Source organism: Triturus cristatus, chromosome 5_2 (genome assembly GCF_964204655.1).
Source record: "Triturus cristatus chromosome 5_2, aTriCri1.1, whole genome shotgun sequence".
Classification (NCBI taxonomy): domain Eukaryota; kingdom Metazoa; phylum Chordata; class Amphibia; order Caudata; family Salamandridae; genus Triturus; species Triturus cristatus.
The window spans coordinates 725,100,485-725,120,180 of NC_140588.1; the positions used below are offsets into that span (position 1 = coordinate 725,100,485).

General features: G+C 39.0%; 1 protein-coding gene across 1 annotated transcript in view; it reads right to left on the bottom strand.

Annotated features, from left to right (window-relative positions):
• LOC146829181 (sodium/hydrogen exchanger 2-like) overlaps positions 1-19,696 on the bottom strand; it is a 615,451-nt gene that overhangs the window by 368,665 nt on the left and 227,090 nt on the right. Inside the window, exon 5 of the mRNA XM_085607826.1 lies at positions 3,818-4,014. Coding sequence (XP_085463952.1) covers positions 3,818-4,014 — 197 coding nt within the window. The remainder of the gene's footprint in view (positions 1-3,817; positions 4,015-19,696) is intronic.

A 19,696-nucleotide genomic window follows, 5' to 3' on the forward strand; every position in this document is an offset into this window, starting at 1 on the left:
AAGCTACACACACACACACACACACACACATCCTTCAGTATTTACTGGCACTAAGATTGGATTCTAAATTTGGGTGTGAAAAAAAAATAAGGTTTGTGAATATCTCTAAATATACGACTTTGAATTTGAGTCTGCACTTGGTTCCTAAAGGTCATTCTCTTGCCACTCCTCCAGGAACCGTGCTCCTACCCTTAAACTTAGTGCCTGCCATCCTGGGAGATTTTCCACTGTACGTTCGCAAATGTACATTTCCACACATTTGGATCAGGAGTTTAAAACATTCTCTGGGAAATTACTTGTCCGTGCAACTACGTTTAGTGAAATGCAGAAAAAGTATGTAGCCGAGCCCTTTATTTAGCTATCCAACATCACAGAGGTGACTGTGTCAGGCGCCTTTTTGCCTATCATGAAAAAGAATCATGTTTAACAAACCAACGCCCTGCGTGCACACTGCCAGGCCCTAAGATAAGTACGGGCAAGCCAGAATGATTCATAATACACGTGGTTTCGGCTCGACAGGAATTTTGTTCACACAGATAGCAGAGTAGTTTAGACAGGAAAGAACAGCTACACTGCTTCCCCACAGGAGCTCATGACAAGTTAACTCACTGCAATCGAAATGTCTGACCATTTGAGGGTGGGTTGAGTGCTCCTGCATTGCAGGAGTAGGCCATGATTATTTCATTAATGATATTTGTGCTCATGTTGCTTGGGATCTGCTTCTGAGGTATTTGTGCTGCTAGGTATCTGCTTCTGAATGCTACGAAAAAATGTGCATTTTGGCTAGGAGCTTGGGTGGAATTGCATAGGAAGCTAACAGAACAGTCCCATAGCCTGTGACCCAAACGCTGAAGGGGTGGGTCAAAGCTGTTCTGAATGCCACCGCAGATGAGACGAGGTGGAGCACTAGTGGAAGAGAGTTCTAGAGGGAGGAGATCTGGAATTGAAATGATTGTTTTCGAAACATTGACGCATACATGGTAAGAGTTGAAAGACTGTTTCAAAGTGTTCCATCAACCACCCAGGCAAAGCGATGAATGACCTGATTTTTATTAGCAGAGACTCTGCAATGAATTGGCTCATTGAACTACAAAGACTATTAACCAGAGAGAGGGAAATTGTGGCCTTCAGTTACAGCTAGCTCACTTTGGCATTGTGCAAATAATTGGATTATAGAGACCATGTCGTGGAATTCTGCATCTGTGATCTATGCGATCAGAGGGGTACCCAGTCCCCATAAAGGGGATCTCCTGCCTTTCTCATGTGTGACTGAAACAATGCACAACAACATTTACAACACACGTGTGCCGTATGGTGTCGTGATGGGAGACCAATAGTAGAGATCAAACCAATATAGGTGTAGGGAGAGATAACATGGTACAGGTAGAGGTAGAGGTGCAAGGGTAATAGTAGTGGCAGAGGATCAATTTAAAGGTCAACAAACACATCAGGTATGAGGGGCAACATGGTGCGATATAGAGAATGGAAAGCAGACAGAAAATCGGGGTGTGGTGGGGTAACACCTAACAATAAAATGTAAGGGTAGACAGGGAGGGGGATAAAGAGAATACGGGTGATTGTCATTATAATCAGAATGAAACGGTACAGGGTAGTTATGTGGCCCTAGGAAAAGAGTACAAAGATTTTTTTCAAATTGAAAGTCATTTACTGGGATAGATTCAACACTTTGAAAATATAATTTATTTAGAAAAATATGAAGAAACAGGTTTGTGGAGAACGAATGACCTACAGCAATTCTGTCATGATCTTGACAACATGCAAGGGCCTGTCTTCCACAAAAATCTAGAAACTTTTAAAGGTCCAGTACATCGTTGATGAAAGGTTGTGCAATTCCTATGTAACATCTTCAGCACAATAACTCCCTCTCAACAATATATTTTCATGTTTTGGCTGCTTCTAATAAGTAAGGATCATTATCTATTTATTTCTATTACATCTTCTAATTTAACTCTAGATCAAATTTATATAAATGACAACCAATAGCCACAGTATATATTTTGTTGATATTACTGTTTCCTTTTTACATAGAAATAATTCACAACAATGATTTTTTCAAAAACGTTTTAAGCTTAACAACTTAACAATATCATTAGAAACCTCCAATCCTTCCAAGAACACAAACTTACGTCAACCATACATTTATATGCATGTTCTTCACCTTTGTCAAGGACACTCCGAATTACTTTCTGGGTTTTCATTAATATATACTATACAGTGGTAACTCCTTCTTTGAATTGATTTATGCATTTCTACTGTTATAATATAGTGCAATGAAGACGTTTTGCTGATAAAATTAAAAAATGAGTTTGTAAACTATGACTATTATAACCTCATATTTTGTACATTCATTGATAAGGGTACGTTGTGAAAGGCCATAAAAATTGATTCATTTCTTATTTTTCTTATGATGTTAAAATCAATGTTCTTTTCCATCAGTTACTTTACTGGAATTGTCCTCGGCAAAATGTTGGAATACGAGCATTGCAACAAATGAGTCCATATTATTAAGACAATTCCGCAAGATGGAAGTTATATTTCTTTATCTGATTTCTCGCATATGATGTTTGAATCGCATATAAATGTGTAATGAAGTTGTCATGATATAAATTAATTCTCTATGTTCTCCAGTGTCCTTTATTTGAGATTGTGCTTTTATTTCTTTGCATTTTGTTCCTCGCCACGATATTAGCTGTAAAAATAGGGCGAACTTCATGTTAACATATTTCTCCTATATTGAGCATTTCTCATATTTTACTATTTTATGTCATTTTTGTGCATTCATCTCATCTGGTTTTTTTCATTTGTTTTTCATGTGGTGTTTGCTCCAATGATGGCTAGTGCCCAGTGTTTAACGATTTGTTATCCTTTCCTAATGCTGGCCCAAGACACCGTGCTAGAAGTCACTGATCACTTATTTTCCCGAACACCAAGTAGTGTGCCTCCATGCAGGAAACACTGCTTTCAATGAGAACTTTCCAGTCGTTTTAGGTCTGAAGTAAAAGGCATCTGTATCTGCTTTTTCTCTATCGCCTGAAAACAGTACATAATAATACAAAAAACCACAACATGGAGGAATCTTGGATCAGACCCCCTTTTGTCATTTATTAGTTGGAGTGTCATTCATTTGTTGGATCACACCGCACAACTAGAATTAGGCAACGGTTATCTCCTCAGCTACTCACCTTTCTGCCAGTGTCATTCACATATTGGATCGGCCCACCAGGCAGCCAATGGGTGACTGCTGGGTCACACATTGTAACTGATGGTATTTGTTTGTTTACTGCCTGAGTCCACCTATTGAAGGGCCGGCACCCACAGAAGCGAAAGAGTGATTCTCCATGCACAGCCACTGCACACCACACACCACTACAGGGATTGTTTTGCACAACATAGGCATATGAAGTGGAAAGAATACACTACATAGTTAATGGCACCTGCATTGGCAGCATTTACGACATTTGGAGCCAGAGATGCATTTAAGGTGAAGCCTGGCACCTAGCAGCATCAGCGCTGGACTTTCACCACTGCAGGATGGGTGTCCCTTCCATTGACCAGAGGATGCAGAGACGGGGGGTTAAAGGAGGGTTCCAGCCTGTTTAGGTGCCAGAGGGAAAGAGGCGGTCAACATGTTGTGTCATGCTATCCCATCGCCTATCCATAGCCCTTGAAAACTTCTCCCCTTCGGTGCCGCTGCGGCAGGCATGCAACAGTTCCTCAATGGGCTCTGTAAAGGCAAGCTGACTTATTGCATACCTAGGTGTGCATCAACTGCATAAAAGGGTAAAGGATCATTTACCTGGACGAACACCGTAAAGAGAATCACGACGGTTGTTGCTGCGATAAAAAGCTTCTTTCTTGAAAAATCAGGGAGCAAGAAGACGAGTGAGAAGCAGATGGCACCCCTCAAACCTCCATATGCTATTATGAACTGGTCCTTGCGGGTCACTGCATTCACATGTAATTTGTTGATGATAAAGGTCAATACAAGAACTCCTAAAATATGAAAGGAGACAAAGCAAAGTCAGTATCCTGATTTTTCTATGTTACACATTTGTAAGCAGTCAGTCAAAGTTTATAAAGATAACCTTTTATCGCCATTTTGTTAAAACGACATTTCATTGATTTAATCTAAACATAAAATAGTCCTGTGGAGGTGGTAGTAGGAAGAGTAAAAGAGTATGAAAACCTATTAATCTTTTCAGATTCTTGCACATGTAATAAACTCGGACTCCTCTTTAGAAGCGATTAGGCTTTAACAGTCACTACTCATTATCAATTAGTGTAATGCAAAACTAATAATGCAAAAGCTCATGTGTCACTATTGTGAGACATCGAGCTGGGGTGTGACAGCGTTTAGAAGCAACCGAGAAGAAATATACAAGTTAACAACTTCTGAAACAGTGATACATGTATGATCAGCTCCAAGATACTCTTTCACTCTACAAGTGAAAACAAAGAAGGTTAATTAGAAACATTTTAACAACTTTTGCATTCAGTTTTCACACTGTCCTATTTCTTGTAGCAAATATGTGTTCTTTCCCGGCATACCACCACTACATCATATTATGTATGGAACAAAACAGCACCAAGCATACATGAAAAATGCATAACCAAATAGAGGCAGGATGCTGCATGCATTGGTCTCAAGGGTTTGGGATTTGGAAGGTTACATTCAGTCACTGTCAATGAAAGTCCATCCATCTATTAACGATCCTGACATCCTTCAATGGGTGCGTCCCTACATTCATCCATGCCTCCCTTAGGTTGTGTGTGATGGGAGACACCATCATCTATGTCAGTTTTGAGGTCTGAAATGGTGGGATTTAGTCGCCACTGAAAGTACACGTTATGCTGACCTTTGGATCAATCTTTGGATGGGTCAACACAGCCAAAGGCTGCAATGAATTCCAACAAAATTAGGATTAATAATCCCCATTGAGATGTTTTTTTCTAGTAGGCCATCTCAGAGCAATACCAGACTTGTCTCCGTTTTTTACATGGTCAGTACTCATCCAGACAGCGACTAAAGGAGTGGATAAGTGTCTGGGCATTCCAAATGATTGTTATTCTAATTGTGTCAAAATATAGTTTTTATGGCACCTGGTATGCAAACGTCCAGCAGAGATTCATTCAGTGTAGCAAATGAAGGGTAAACGTTTCCAGATTCTTTTACCAGCCATGTTGGCTCTAGTGGTTGTAGTTGGTTTAAATAGGTAAGGTGGTTGTTATTGCTTTCAGCTTTTGCAAGCAGAACAGAAAAAGTAAGATTAAAATAAAGAATGCATAAAAATGTCACACTCAGAGCACAAAAATGTAATACGGGAAATAGGGTGCAGAGAAATACATTTGACACACTTTGTAAGACACAGCAGCCATGATACATTTAGGAATGCCAATAACAAGACCCAATCGAGGAAATGCCAGTGCCAATGGTTGTATTTTCGAAAATAAAGGCTTGTAGTGAATGGATGTCAGTTGTGAATTTTCAGTGGTCGAATGATGGCTTCCCCACAGTTTTGATATTCAATCAATTTTCGCTGGTGCTTTTCAGGGTCTTCCTCGTGTTCCTGATGTTTATTGTGGACCTAAATGGGGTCTGGTGCACTAGGAAGGTGGCATATGGTAAAATGAACATTAAATCACTCACTTAAGGGAATAACACACAAACTCAGCAATAAACTCACAAATAGGTAGTTTTTGCACTGACTCCGGTAAATGTGGACAGCTTAGAGGCTATGAAATAGATTTTTTTTTTTTACAAGATTCTGATTCTCTATAATCTATTATATTGTTGGCGGTTGCCTTAAGAGGTAGGGCAAAGTGGGCCATACATGCTGTCAAATGCCCAAGTGACAATATCTCATAGGAATCCATTATACACTTTTCTATAAATTTTAACTTGAATACAGTAAAAAACATATATGAAACCTTTGTTTTTATGTGAAATACTGTATGACTACCAGGAGGCATTCCAGTTTTTGATGTACACGAAGGACACCAAGGTCTGTTATGCATATACATATTGCATCCTGTAAGTATTATATATATGTCTTGTCATTTGCACTTTGTTTGAAATTTACTCCAGATGCAGTGTGTTTTAAAATGACAATTTTAATGCTTTATGATGCATTTATAGTGGAGTTACTGTTACGGGGGAACATGGTTTTAAGGTATTTATTACTCTCCCTTTTTATCTTTGAGGGATTTGTATTGAGATGATTAGCTTTTATGGTTTATTTGTGATATGAACTGAATGAAGATTAATTGAATTGATATATTGCACATGAGCTCAGCAGTGAACAACAAACACACTGTCAATGGCTGTTTTTGGCTACAGTATTCAATGACGTCTTCCCTTAAAAAACTGGTAAACAATACAAAAAAAGCTTTCTGAGAAATTTCAGGCAATGAATGGACCAGGGCAGGCTACAGGATCAAAGGTACTTTAGATGGGAGGCTAAAACAACTGAGGATGCTCGAACAACAAGTAGAAAAATATAGCAGCACATTGAAATTCTGGACTTGATCCATCTGTGGTTTCATGACAGGAATGCCTGCAGCTCTTCAACCTCTTTAAATTTAAGATTACATTTTAACTTAAATGAACAAAATCAGGGGGAGGGCAGCAGGAGAATATTGTAGCTTCCCTGTGGAGAAAAATGAAGAAAAAACCTCAAATTGCGATGCAGCGCGCGCAATGTAATTCGTTTTACTTATTTATTTATTTATTTACTTAAATTTGTTCGGCCGTATGCCCGAATTTACTACCCCCCACCCTGCCCCTCCCCCGCCCAGCCTCACCACCCCGCAGCACTCCCTCGAGGAGCTGCCACTGGAGAAATCCAAGGGAACTTTCCAGGCATGTCACAGGTTCAAAGAAGCTGAAGAGCGGAGGGTTCCAGAAGGAGCCATGAGTAGAACAACATTGTGGCACACAAAAAGATCCCCAGAGCGGATCATAAAGATACAAAAAATAGGATAATTACTTTGTCCCAGGAAGTACATGTCTGGCACAACAGAAGCAAATGAACAGGGATGCCATACACAATTTTACAGGACTCTGTGTCCCAGGATTCCTTTGGACACTCAGCCATAGGTGTGATTAGGTGGCAGAGGCACTGAGCCCTTCTTTTCTGGCTTCAGCACTCTTAAGCCTATCTCATCTCCTGCGCACAATATGCCATACACGAAGCTACAGGACTCAGTTTCCCAGGATTCCTTTCGACACTCAGCCACAGGTGTGATGGGAGGGGGACACTGAGTACTTTTTTCCTGGCCGCAGTGCTCTTCAGTGCATTTCATCACCCATGCCGTGGGGCACTATGCAAGACTCTACAGGACTCTGTGTCCCAGGATTTCTTTAGACACTCAGTCACAGGTTTGCGAGTGAGGCAGAGGCACTGAGCCTTTCTTTCCTAACCAAGGCACTCTTAAGTGCATTTCCTCTATTGTAGCATGGGACTCACAAGGAGTGAACCCGGGCACTGCCCAAGTGAGGACCGGGCCAAGAGTGGAACTGTCTGCACCTGTCAAGAGTCTGGAGGAGGCTGGGCTCTTCTATAATTTAATTTCTCACCACAGCTTTAAATTAGGAAATAGGTTCTGTAGAAGAAGAACTGGGTCTCGGGGTGATTCGCCCCTGCCACCCAACATCACCCAATTTAAGGAGGGTGGTCAGGTTGAAGAGACATGTCTGATAACCAAGAGAACTGAAGAAGGCTCTCTCTAGAAGATAAACCCTTAATTAGTTATCACGGTGGCAGAGGTTCATCTTCACCCACTTACCTTCCCCACTGATTTGGACCAACCGGCAAGGAAAGAAAAGGACATGAGACTGAAAAAGAGATTAGTCACCCTGTGAGCTAGCCCTAATAGGCACAACAACGCTACCTTGGGAAGTGTGCAATCAGTTAGTAATGACTTGATCACTGACATTAACCAGTTTCAGAGGGTCTCAGAGACGTATATAGAAACCCTGAAGATCAAACTAGATCAGAAAGTGGAAGTGTTAATTAAATGAGTTGTGGAAGGATTATATAATAAGCTATCCAAGATAGAGTAATTTATTAAATATTTGGGCTTCCCGTCAGTTGAAAAAACAAGCCTAATGGTTAATGGGACATGCATATCTACACAACGATCTAGTGAGATTTTTTGAGAAAACGTTACACCAACGCCAAACCCCCTGCACTCAAAGAATCCTTTATGCTCCTGCAATTTAGAAATGTCTAGGAATATGGGACAGGGAAGTTCTTTGAATGTTGTATCTAGAGGGCCATAAGAGAGAGGTTCTGATTCTCTGGGTCTCTTCTCCCAGCAAGAGCAATTCACACAGAAATCCTCAGAAGGAAACAGGAATTCTCAAGCTCTCTCTACCCCACCCAGCTAGATTAACCCACATTGAGATCCTGGAAGGTAAACAGGAATCCCCAAACTATCTCTCCCATTAGTAAGCCCTACACCAGAAACAGTTTACAATTTCCACCAGATTCTACATTTTTAGTAGCCATCCTTATGAGAGTTCTACCGTTGAGAGCAGGAACAAAGGAAACTACACTTCGACTTAAAAATAAAGTTGTCCATTAGTGTAACAGTCAAATTTGTGGAGAACATTATCTAGCCGCACATATTAACATGGTCTGAAGAACAGTAGAGAGAAAGAGTGGGCAGGAGATTGTGTTGTTATTAACTTTGCTCAACCAGATATTGCTTCTTATGCAACAGAATAACCCACCATTGAGGATTAAGATATTCAATTATGCTACTTTTACCCACCGGCGGCTAAATCTGTTGTTGGGAATGGTAAGGGGCATTTCGAAAGATGACCAAACCAGCAGGTCACATCCTTGCAGCTGTCAGATAGATTTGAGACCCTTAGATCACTTGAAATTAATGATTGGCTAATCATTCCCGACAGAACTTTAGCACCTCTGCAAGATATGGAAGTTCCTTTGTTAACAACTCAACTATCTGCCGAAAGAGGGAATTCATACTCGCTCATTAAGCATTTGTGCTGGAATATAGCTGGTCTGGGGAATAAGAAATGAGGTCCAGCATGGTGTAACTTTATTAAAGTTTCTTGGGTTGCAGGTATCATGGTACACAGCCAACTCCCTTTAAATGGATTGTTAGATTTCTTTTTTTTTGTCCTTCTACCCCCTCTGTGTGTAGCAGAGCAAGGGGAGGGATGGTAACTCCTACATCTTTAGACATCAAGTGTAGTACATCCCAAATTGACACAAGAACTTCGTATAATCTACCTGTCAGCTTAATTTAAAAAAAAGCCCAAATATTTTAGTGCTTAACATTTACAATACAAATTACCAGGCAAAGGCAACGGGGCGTTTACTGGCCTTAAAGACCATTTTGGATACCTATGCTGATCAACATCACCAACCACATCCGTTAGATTTAATGGGGGTTTTAACATACATCCCTGTTCTGAGTCCTGTCATGTTAACACTATTGACGATATGTGCCAGTATAAAATTCTTCAACATGTGGAGCATTCCAGGTGAGGGGATTTTCTTAGCCTGATTTTGGCTGATCATAATTTGATGTTTCCTAATTTGATTGTCAAGGGTATGGAAGATTTTGGTGTTAACCCACATTTATATGTAGAGGCTCTGCAGCGACTATAGGCTATATTTTTATCTCTGATTATCTAGCTAACTACGTTGAAAGCTTTGGAGATATCGGGAATCACCATAGTCACCATAATTATTTTTATCTCACTATAAAGTGGGCAAAAGAGGAGGAAGGTCTGAATTAGGTGGCTCAGCGAACCTGTTTTAAAAATCAACTGCACAAATGGCATATGTAGGTCATGGAGACTTTTTTTTGATTATTTAGCTCATGTCTTCGGTCATGAATTGATATTTGTTTATAGCAGGGTCTGAAATATATTTACCATATTTAACTCATCCAGTGGCAAAGGATAAGGAGGTCCATTATCGATGGTTCGATCACAAAAGTTCACTGGCTTATTGAAACTTCTTGAAAGCTCTGAAGAAAATCCCAGAACCACATTTGAAGTTATTAGTTGTTTGAAAATGTATAGGTTAGCTATAATGTAACGGAAAAATGGAATTAAAAACGAAGCCTGGGACAAACAATTACAGTATAGCATGTTACCATGAGGCACAAGGTTTTGGGAAATAGTCAATTGTTCGTGTTTTGCTGGAAATGATAGAGGTGTAGTGGATTGTCATATTGCACCAGGTAGCTGAATACAACACTTTGACAGGTGTTTATGGCCCAGATTCCCACAATGAGTTAATTATTAACAAGGAGAGTCTTTTAGATAAGCCCAATTTAGAATGTCAGGTATATGCAGTCTCTGAAGCAATTATATATTTATCTAAAAATAAGGCTCCAGGCCCAGATGGGTACCTGCTGATTTATGTAAATCTGATCCTTCATATTGGGGAAAAAAGTTAACAAACATTTTAAATGTGGCATGCAAGGTGGGTATTTCATGGTCTAGATCTGTTATTGTACCTGTCTTTAAAAAAAGGCAGAGGGATGCCCCGCTATGCTATAGGTCCATCTTACATATTGACTCTATTGTCAAGGTTATGGGGTGGGTCAGCGTTTTTAGATTAACCACTTTGAAAGAAGATAACAACATACTGTTTGACCTGCATTATGGCTTTATAGCAGCCCGGTGTACCCTGGACCACTGTCTAGATCTACAAATGATAAGCAGCAAATATAAAGTTACAAAGGGTGGTTCACTCCATATGGCATTTATGGATCTTAAGTCGACTTTTGACCAAGTTAACAGAAATTAACTATGGTCAATACTTCTTAAAATGGAAGTTGACAGAGACATAGTTAGTTCGTTTTTTACATGAATTGCATGAAGATCTAACAGCCGTGGTAAGATATGATCTAAATGGGAGTTGTACCACACATTCTAAAGGTCAGAGGAGGGTGAGACAAGGGTGTATTTTATCTCCAATCCTCTTTACCATGTATATCAATGACCTGGGTCCAACATTATGTGCCACATGCAAAGACATCCCACAGGTGGGAACTCATCTCATTCCGGCACTATTTTATTCAGACGATGCAGTGTTGATAGGGAGAACTGTCGTCAGCTTAGAGCAGTTCCTCAAATTCATTGTTGCTTTTATGAATAGTTTGGATTTAGGTGTCAACTATTATAAACCACATATTGGTTATGGGACCTAGGGGCACTGGACAGAGAAGGTGCATTATTGAGGGGACTTAGGCATCCAGAGTGAAAGCCTTCCCTTATCTCGGTGTCTTGTTTGATGAAAGAGTGTCATGGGCACCACTAATTTCAGGTAAAACAAATTCATTGGTTAGGGTTGTTAGGTCTGTTTGACTTTGCTTCCAGACTGGGTGCAAAACCAATTGAAGCTCTGATTAAAATCCATCAAGCCAAATGTATTTAAATCACAGTTATGGTAAAGACATTTGAGGATACAAACGCACCCCTGAGCTTTAAATATTAGAAAATTGTATATGAGGTGTTTATTAGATGTACCACACAATACCCCTTCTTATACTGTTCACAAACTATTAGGGGGAGCATATATACCCGATCAGCTTGCCATGCGACCCCTGCTCAGATAGACTTTGGTATGGTCAAACACAGAGCTGGAGCTAAATCGGGCCATGTTGAAGGACAGTATGAACCTAGATAAGGGTGGTAGTATTCCATGGTTAAGGTATATTAAGTCCTCATTCACAGAACTAGGATGCCAACAGCTGTTTATGTCTACTGATCGGATTGTTCATGCCAACTTAAAATTGGTTAAACACACTATTTGGCTTTAGCTTAAGAAAAGAGAGAAATGCAAGAATTGTCTAAGCCTTCTGTACGGGGCTATGTTATATTGAAATCATGTGTGACAATTGAACTATACCTTACAGTGCTAACACATGTCCACCACAGTTTTATACTGACTAGATTTAGATTAAATATATTGCATTGCCTTTTGGCTGAGCCCCTTGGCTGGAATAAAGTTGAAGATCTAGGATCATTTAGCTGTGATTTCATCTCACCCCAAGCCACCATGAACTTTATATTGTTCTATGAGCATTTTAGAGTTCTGAGACAAAGATACATTTTACCCCATTGAGAGATAAAAAATTTGCTAGAGTGAAACCTGCATTGTGTTTATTCACAAATGTTACTTAAAGAATGTATATGTTTTTATGTAGCCTGTTGTTTAACTGGGGCTGCTAGACTTAGAAGAACTTAAGCTTTGAAATGCACTAACAACAGGGGCTATGCGTATATTATTAGGAATAAAGTTAATTTTGCTTTGTTTAATAATGAATGACAATCTTATGGCATTGAATTTTAGTTACTAATGTATGTAAATTTTAATTGGAGATTGTGATAAAATGATATTGTTGTTCTAATATTTAAAATTACGATGAATGTAAATTTATACAATCATTAATAATAAATTATGTTATAGCATTGTACTTTAGCTAATAATGTATAGATTTTAATTGGAGCTTATGATAATGATATTGTTGTTTTATTACTTTAATTTATGGTGAATGCAGATTGATATTATCATTTATATATGATTGTTTACTTGAAAATATTTTGTCTGACCAAATTTGATTGTATTCAAAATTATCCTTTGTGTCTTTTATGGGTTTATGTACCCGAATAAGGAAAAGTAACTGCTGCTAAATTATGAAAAGGGAAACAGACTTAACAACAACTGTAATTGGGACTAGATTAAACTCTCGATCAGGATCCTATTACGGGAATCTGTTTAGAAGAAAAACAGAGGAACAATAATACAGGTAATACAAGCTCAGTTTGAGCATAAGAAATGCAAATGCAGACGCAAGCCATTCATATAGATATTGATAACATCATCAAAACACTGGCACCCTGGTCACTGAAAAGAGGAAAGAAGGCTGGCTCCCACATCCACCTCAGGAGCTAATGCCATCAAAGAAAAGTAGGCCACGAGGCAAACACAAAATGGCAGGCTGTGCCACAAACAGAGATCCAGAAGATCCAACAACAGCAAGAAAAGGCATTGTGTGTGACAGATATAGAGAGTAGGGCTTCCAAACAAGGCAAACATGAAAACCTCAGACTAAGAGTATAGTCACGTTAGAGTTGGGAAATCACTTTTTCCTGACACTCTGCACCCTCTACCTCCAGTTTTTCAGATGTTGCAGATGGAATTACTACATCCAATAAAGAGCCTGAATAGAAGATATATCATTATGAGTAAATCCTCCCAGTCTACCAAATGCTGTAATTTACTCTTAAAAACCCAGTAGTCACAAATCGCCTTGACAATAATTTCTTCAAGGCAGTCAATCATTGCAGGTTTTGATTGCATAAAAATCTTCTCAGTATAAGAATACTGGGATGTGTTTCGCAAGAAAAAAGGTATTACCTTAAGAAAATCTATTACACTCAACCACTCAAAGTTTTGTTTTTACTATCATGTTCAAAAGAATACTCAGACCCTGGACCACTGTCTAGATCTACAAATGATAAGCAGCAAATATAAAGTTACAAAGGGTGGTTCACTCCATATGGCATTTATGGATCTTAAGTCGACTTTTGACCAAGTTAACAGAAATTAACTATGGTCAATCCTTCTTAAAATGGAAGTTGACAGAGACATAGTTAGTTCGTTTTTTACATGAATTGCATGAAGATCTAACAGCCGTGGTAAGATATGATCTAAATGGGAGTTGTACCACACATTCTAAAGGTCAGAGGAGGGTGAGACAAGGGTGTATTTTATCTCCAATCCTCTTTACCATGTATATCAATGACCTGGGTCCAACATTATGTGCAACATGCAAAGACATCCCACAGGTGGGAACTCATCTCATTCCGGCACTATTTTATTCAGACGATGCAGTGTTGATAGGGAGAACTGTCGTCAGCTTAGAGCAGTTCCTCAAATTCATTGTTGCTTTTATGAATAGTTTGGATTTAGGTGTCAACTATAATAAACCACATATTGGTTATGGGACCTAGGGGCACTGGACAGAGAAGGTGCATTATTGAGGGGACTTAGACATCCAGAGTGAAAGCCTTCCCTTATCTCGGTGTCTTGTTTGATGAAAGAGTGTCATGGGCACCACTAATTGCAGGTAAAACAAATTCATTGGTTAGGGTTGTTAGGTCTGTTTGACTTTGCTTCCAGACTGGGTGCAAAACCAATTGAAGCTCTGATTAAAATCCATCAAGCCAAATGGATTTAAATCACAGTTATGGTAAAGACATTTGAGGATACAAAGGCACCCCTGAGCTTTAAATATTAGAAAATTGTATATGAGGTGTTTATTAGATGTACCACACAATACCCCTTCTTATACTGTTCACAAACTATTAGGGGGAGCATATATACCCGATCAGCTTGCCATGCGACCCCTGCTCAGATAGACTTTGGTATGGTCAAACACAGAGCTGGAGCTAAATCGGGCCATGTTGAAGGACAGTATGAACCTAGATAAGGGTGGTAGTATTCCATGGTTAAGGTATATTAAGTCCTCATTCACAGAACTAGGATGCCAACAGCTGTTTATGTCTACTGATCGGATTGTTCATGCCAACTTAAAATTGGTTAAACACACTATTTGGCTTTAGCTTAAGAAAAGAGAGAAATGCAAGAATTGTCTAAGCCTTCTGTACGGGGCTATGTTATATTGAAATCATGTGTGACAATTGAACTATACCTTACAGTGCTAACACATGTCCACCACCGTTTTATACTGACTAGATTTAGATTAAATATATTGCATTGCCTTTTGGCTGAGCCCCTTGGCTGGAATAAAGTTGAAGATCTAGGATCATTTAGCTGTGATTTCATCTCACCCCAAGCCACCATGAACTTTATATTGTTCTTTCAGCATTTTAGAGTTCTGAGACAAAGATACATTTTACCCCATTGAGAGATAAAAATTTGCTAGAGTGAAACCTGCATTGTGTTTATTCACAAATGTTACTTAAAGAATGTATATGTTTTTATGTAGCCTGTTGTTTAACTGGGGCTGCTAGACTCAGAAGAACTTAAGCTTTGAAATGCACTAACAACAGGGGCTATGCGTATATTATTAGGAATAAAGTTAATTTCGCTTTGTTTAATAATGAATGACAATCTTATGGCATTACATTTTAGTTACTAATGTATGTAAATTTTAATTGGAGATTGTGAAAAAATGATATTGTTGTTCTATTATTTCAAATTACGATGAATGTAAATGTATACAATCATTAATAATAAATTATGTTATAGCATTTTACTTTAGCTAATGTATAGATTTTAATTGGAGCTTATGATAATGATATTGTTGTTTTATTACTTTAATTTATGGTGAATGCAGATTGATATTATCATTTATATATGATTGTTTACTTGAAAATATTTTGTCTGACCAAATTTGATTGTATTCAAAATTATCCTTTGTGTCTTTTATGGGTTTATGTACCCGAATAAGGAACAGTAACTGCTGCTAAATTATGAAAAGGGAAACAGACTTAACAACAACTGTAATTGGGACTAGATTAAACTCTCGATCAGGATCCTATTACGGGAATCTGTTTAGAAGAAAAACAGAGGAACAATAATACAGGTAATACAAGCTCAGTTTGAGCATAAGAAATGCAAATGCAGACGCAAGCCATTCATATAGATATTGATAAAATCATCAAAACACTGGCACCCTCGTCACTAGATTATGGGGCACTGAAAAGAGAAAAGAAGGCTGGCTCCCACATCCACCTCAGGAGCTAATGCCATCAAAGAAAAGTAGGCCACGAGGCAAACACAAAATGGCAGGCTGTGCCACAAACAGAGATCCAGAAGATCCAACAACAGCAAGAAAAGGCATTGTGTGTGACAGATATAGAGAGTAGGGCTTCCAAACAAGGCAAACATGGAAACCTCAGACTAAGAGTTTAGTCACGTTAGAGTTGGGAAATCACTTTTTCCTGACACTCTGCACCCTCTACCTCCAGTTTTTCAGATGTTGCAAATGGAATTACTACATCCAATTAAGAGCCTGAATAGAAGATATATCATTATGAGTAAATCCTCCCAGTCTACCAAATGCTGTAATTTACTCTTAAAAACCCAGTAGTCACAAATCGCCTTGACAATAAATTCTTCAAGGCAGTCAATCATTGCAGGTTTTGATTGCATAAAATTCTTCTCAGTATAAGAATACTGGGATGTGTTTCGCAAAAAAAAGGTATTACCTTAAGAAAATCTATTACACTCAACCACTCAAAGTTTTGTTTTTACTATCACGTTCAAAAGAATACTCAGACAATCAATAATTGCTATGACTATGCACATCAGAAGGTATATTTTTGTGCACCAGAAACTTTTTTGTCGGAAAACAAGAAAAATTGCATTACTCTTGTCATCAGCGTAGCTTTCTGTTTTTTGATTTACCTATGTCTGTACAATTCCCACCAGAACCAAATGGGCAAGGAGAATTAGTAGCAAGAAGAGTCAGATCAGTGATTTAGGCACAACGGTAGTGGAGGAGTGAGCTGGGGTATTTTTAAATTTAACACCTTTAATTAAACAAACCAGAACTTTAAGTATTACCCAAGTGAAAAGATTTGACTCTTTTACATCAGATGTAGGTCACTGTACTAAGTAACAAAATAACACCTTGAAACAATAGTGAGTGCAGGATATACACTACTATCATATTGTCTAGTTAAGTATATATAGGTAAGTCTAGATTTATCATTCTCAAATATATGCATATTCACTGAAAAAATTAAGGTTACAGGGACATTATAGTTAGGCTCAGATTCCACATTCACAAAACCAGAGAAATTCAGCAGTTATAGCTAGCTGTGCTAATTATCACTTGCACCCCTGCAATGCACTGCTTATGACCTCACATATGACATCACTCATGACATGGTCAATAACATCACTGATGACATCTCAAGTGACATCACTGATGTCATCATCCAGTGACTGTGAGTGTTTTCAAAATGTTTATGAGTGTTAAATATACATTCCAAGGTATATTGGTGAATCAGCGGGTGTATGAGTGCCTGACTGGATGATTCAGTGGGTGTGTGAGTTACTGTATAAGTGAATTATTAAGTGTCTCAGTGAATGTATGGGTGAGTGACATGTTATCTGAATGTCTGTGTCTGTCTGTCAGTTGGTGTCTAAGTGCTTGTAGAGGTGTGTGAGTGGGTATGTGAGCTTCTGTATGGGTGAGTGACATGTTATCTGAATGTCTGTGTCTGTCAGTTGGTGTCTAAGTGGTTGTATAGGTGTGTGAGTGGGTATGTGAGCTTCTGTATGGGTGAGTGATTGGTTGACTGAGTACATGTATGAGTATCTCAGTGTCTTTGTGTGTGGGTGAGGAGTGTGTAAATGCCTTTATGGATGAGTGAGTGGGTGAGTCAGTGGCTCTATGTGTTAGTGAGTGTGTGTGTATTTGTAAGTGGCTCTATGGGTGAATGAGTGTGTGTATGGTTGTGTCAGTGAGTGGATGGATGTGCAAGTGGTATATTGGTGAGTAACTGAATATGTGAAAGGCAGTATAGGTGAGTGTTGGAGTATATGAGTGACTGTATGTGTGACTGAGTAATTGCAAGAGTAGCTGTATGGGTGAGTGTGTGCTTGTGTCAGTGACTGTATAGGTGAGTGAGAATGTGTTAGTATTAGTATGAATAAATGAGTGGGTGTGTGCATAAATGTATAGGCGAGGACATGTCTGTGTGATTGACTCTATTGGTGAGTGAGTAGGTGTGTGAGTAGCTCGATGAGTGACTGTGTGTGAGTGGCTGTATGGGTGTAGGAATAGATATATCAGAGGCTGTATTAGTGAGTGAATTTTTGTATGATTGGCTGTATGGGTAACTGAGTGGATGTGTGATTTACTCTATATCTGAGTGAGTAGGTGTGTGAATAGCACTATAAGTGACTTTGTGTAAATGGCTGTATGGGTGTTTGAGTGGATATATCAGTGGCTGTATTAGTGAGTGAGTTGGTGTACGTGTGGCTGTATAGGTAACTGAGTGGATGTGTGTGTAGACTTATGAATCAGTGAGCGGGTATGTAAGTACTGGTATGGGTGTGTCAATGGATTTGAGAATACTCGTGTAGAAGTTGGTTATATGGGGTGTTGGTGGGTGCGTCACATATTCGATGGATGATTTCATCAGTAATGTCATGAGTGATGTCACTGACCATGTCATGAGTGATGTAGTATGTGAGGTCCTAAGCAGTGTATTGCAGAGGCGCGAGTTATGGTTAGCTCAGCTAACTACAACTGCTGAATTTCTCTTCTTTTGTGCATGTGAAATCTGAGCCTAACTATAACAGCCCTGTAACCTTTGTTGTTTTCCGTGAATTTCTAAGGCTTCTTAAATTCTATTTCCTAACTACAATGGGCCTGTAACCTTAGTTTTTTTCACGTGAATTTCTAAGGTTTTTTAAATGCTATAACATCCCTGTAACCTTCCTCATGATTGAGCACTGTAGTGGCAATGATCTAAGCCCGAAATACCCTGTTGCCTTCATCTATAAAGTGCACTCCATCCTTTCTATAAATTCCATGCATGTAAAACCGCAGATTGTTGTTATAGATACAGCCCATGCAATCGTCTCTGAAGAATGCAGAAACAGTTTTATTAACATGCTTCCTGGCTTTGTCAATCTGTGGGCAGAATTCATTGGAGCACTTTCATTTCTGTATTTGGCATATGTTAGGGTACACCAAGACAGTGTGAGGGAAAAGCATCACCAATTCAGCAAAGGTATCCTTCATTGGGATTTCCAGTCCTACTCCAGTGAAGCCTAGGTCATTGACACCACTGTGTACAATCATGAGGAAGGTTACAGGGACATTATAGTTTGGAATTAGCATTTAAAAAACCTTAGAAATTCAATGAAAAAAACAAAGGATACAGGCCATTATAGTTAGGAAATAGAATAAAAAAACCTTAGATAACATATGCAATTACTTACCCACTGACCAATGACACATCCATTCACTCCCCGACACAGCGATACACACAGTCACTCACCCATACAACTACTTACACACACACTCACTAACCCATAGAGCCACTGACTCACCCACACACTCATACATACAGGCAGTTACACACCCCTCACCCACCCACATAGACATTGAGACACCCCTACACATATGGGTGGTAACATACTAGAAGTAGAATTCCTATGTTTGGTGATTATTTTAATAAGATAGCTCATTGGTGTTAGACCCTACACCCTTGGTTTGGTATTCCCTCAAACATTTTGCCTTTACTCCTCCTGTTTTGCGGATTTAGATTTTTTTTGGCTTTAAACCTAGGAAACTGATAACGAGTGCTAAAATGCTTGTTAGCTCTCCTTCAAACATGGTAAAATTGTCCGACACCTTAGTGGAACATTTAATTTACTTGTAAGTCCCTAGTAAATGATAGTATATGTACACAGGACCTGTAAATTAAATGCTGCTAGTGGTCCTGCAACCCTCATTGTGCCAACCACTAAAAATAACCTTTTAAAACATATATTTTGCTTCTGCAGCCTGTAGTGCAGTTTAAACAGCAATTTCAACCACATAAATTAATTATTTTGCCAGGCCTAAACCTGCCTTCTTGTTATTTATGAGTCACCTCTAAGGTAGGTACTAAAGGCTTACAGGACAAGGTACA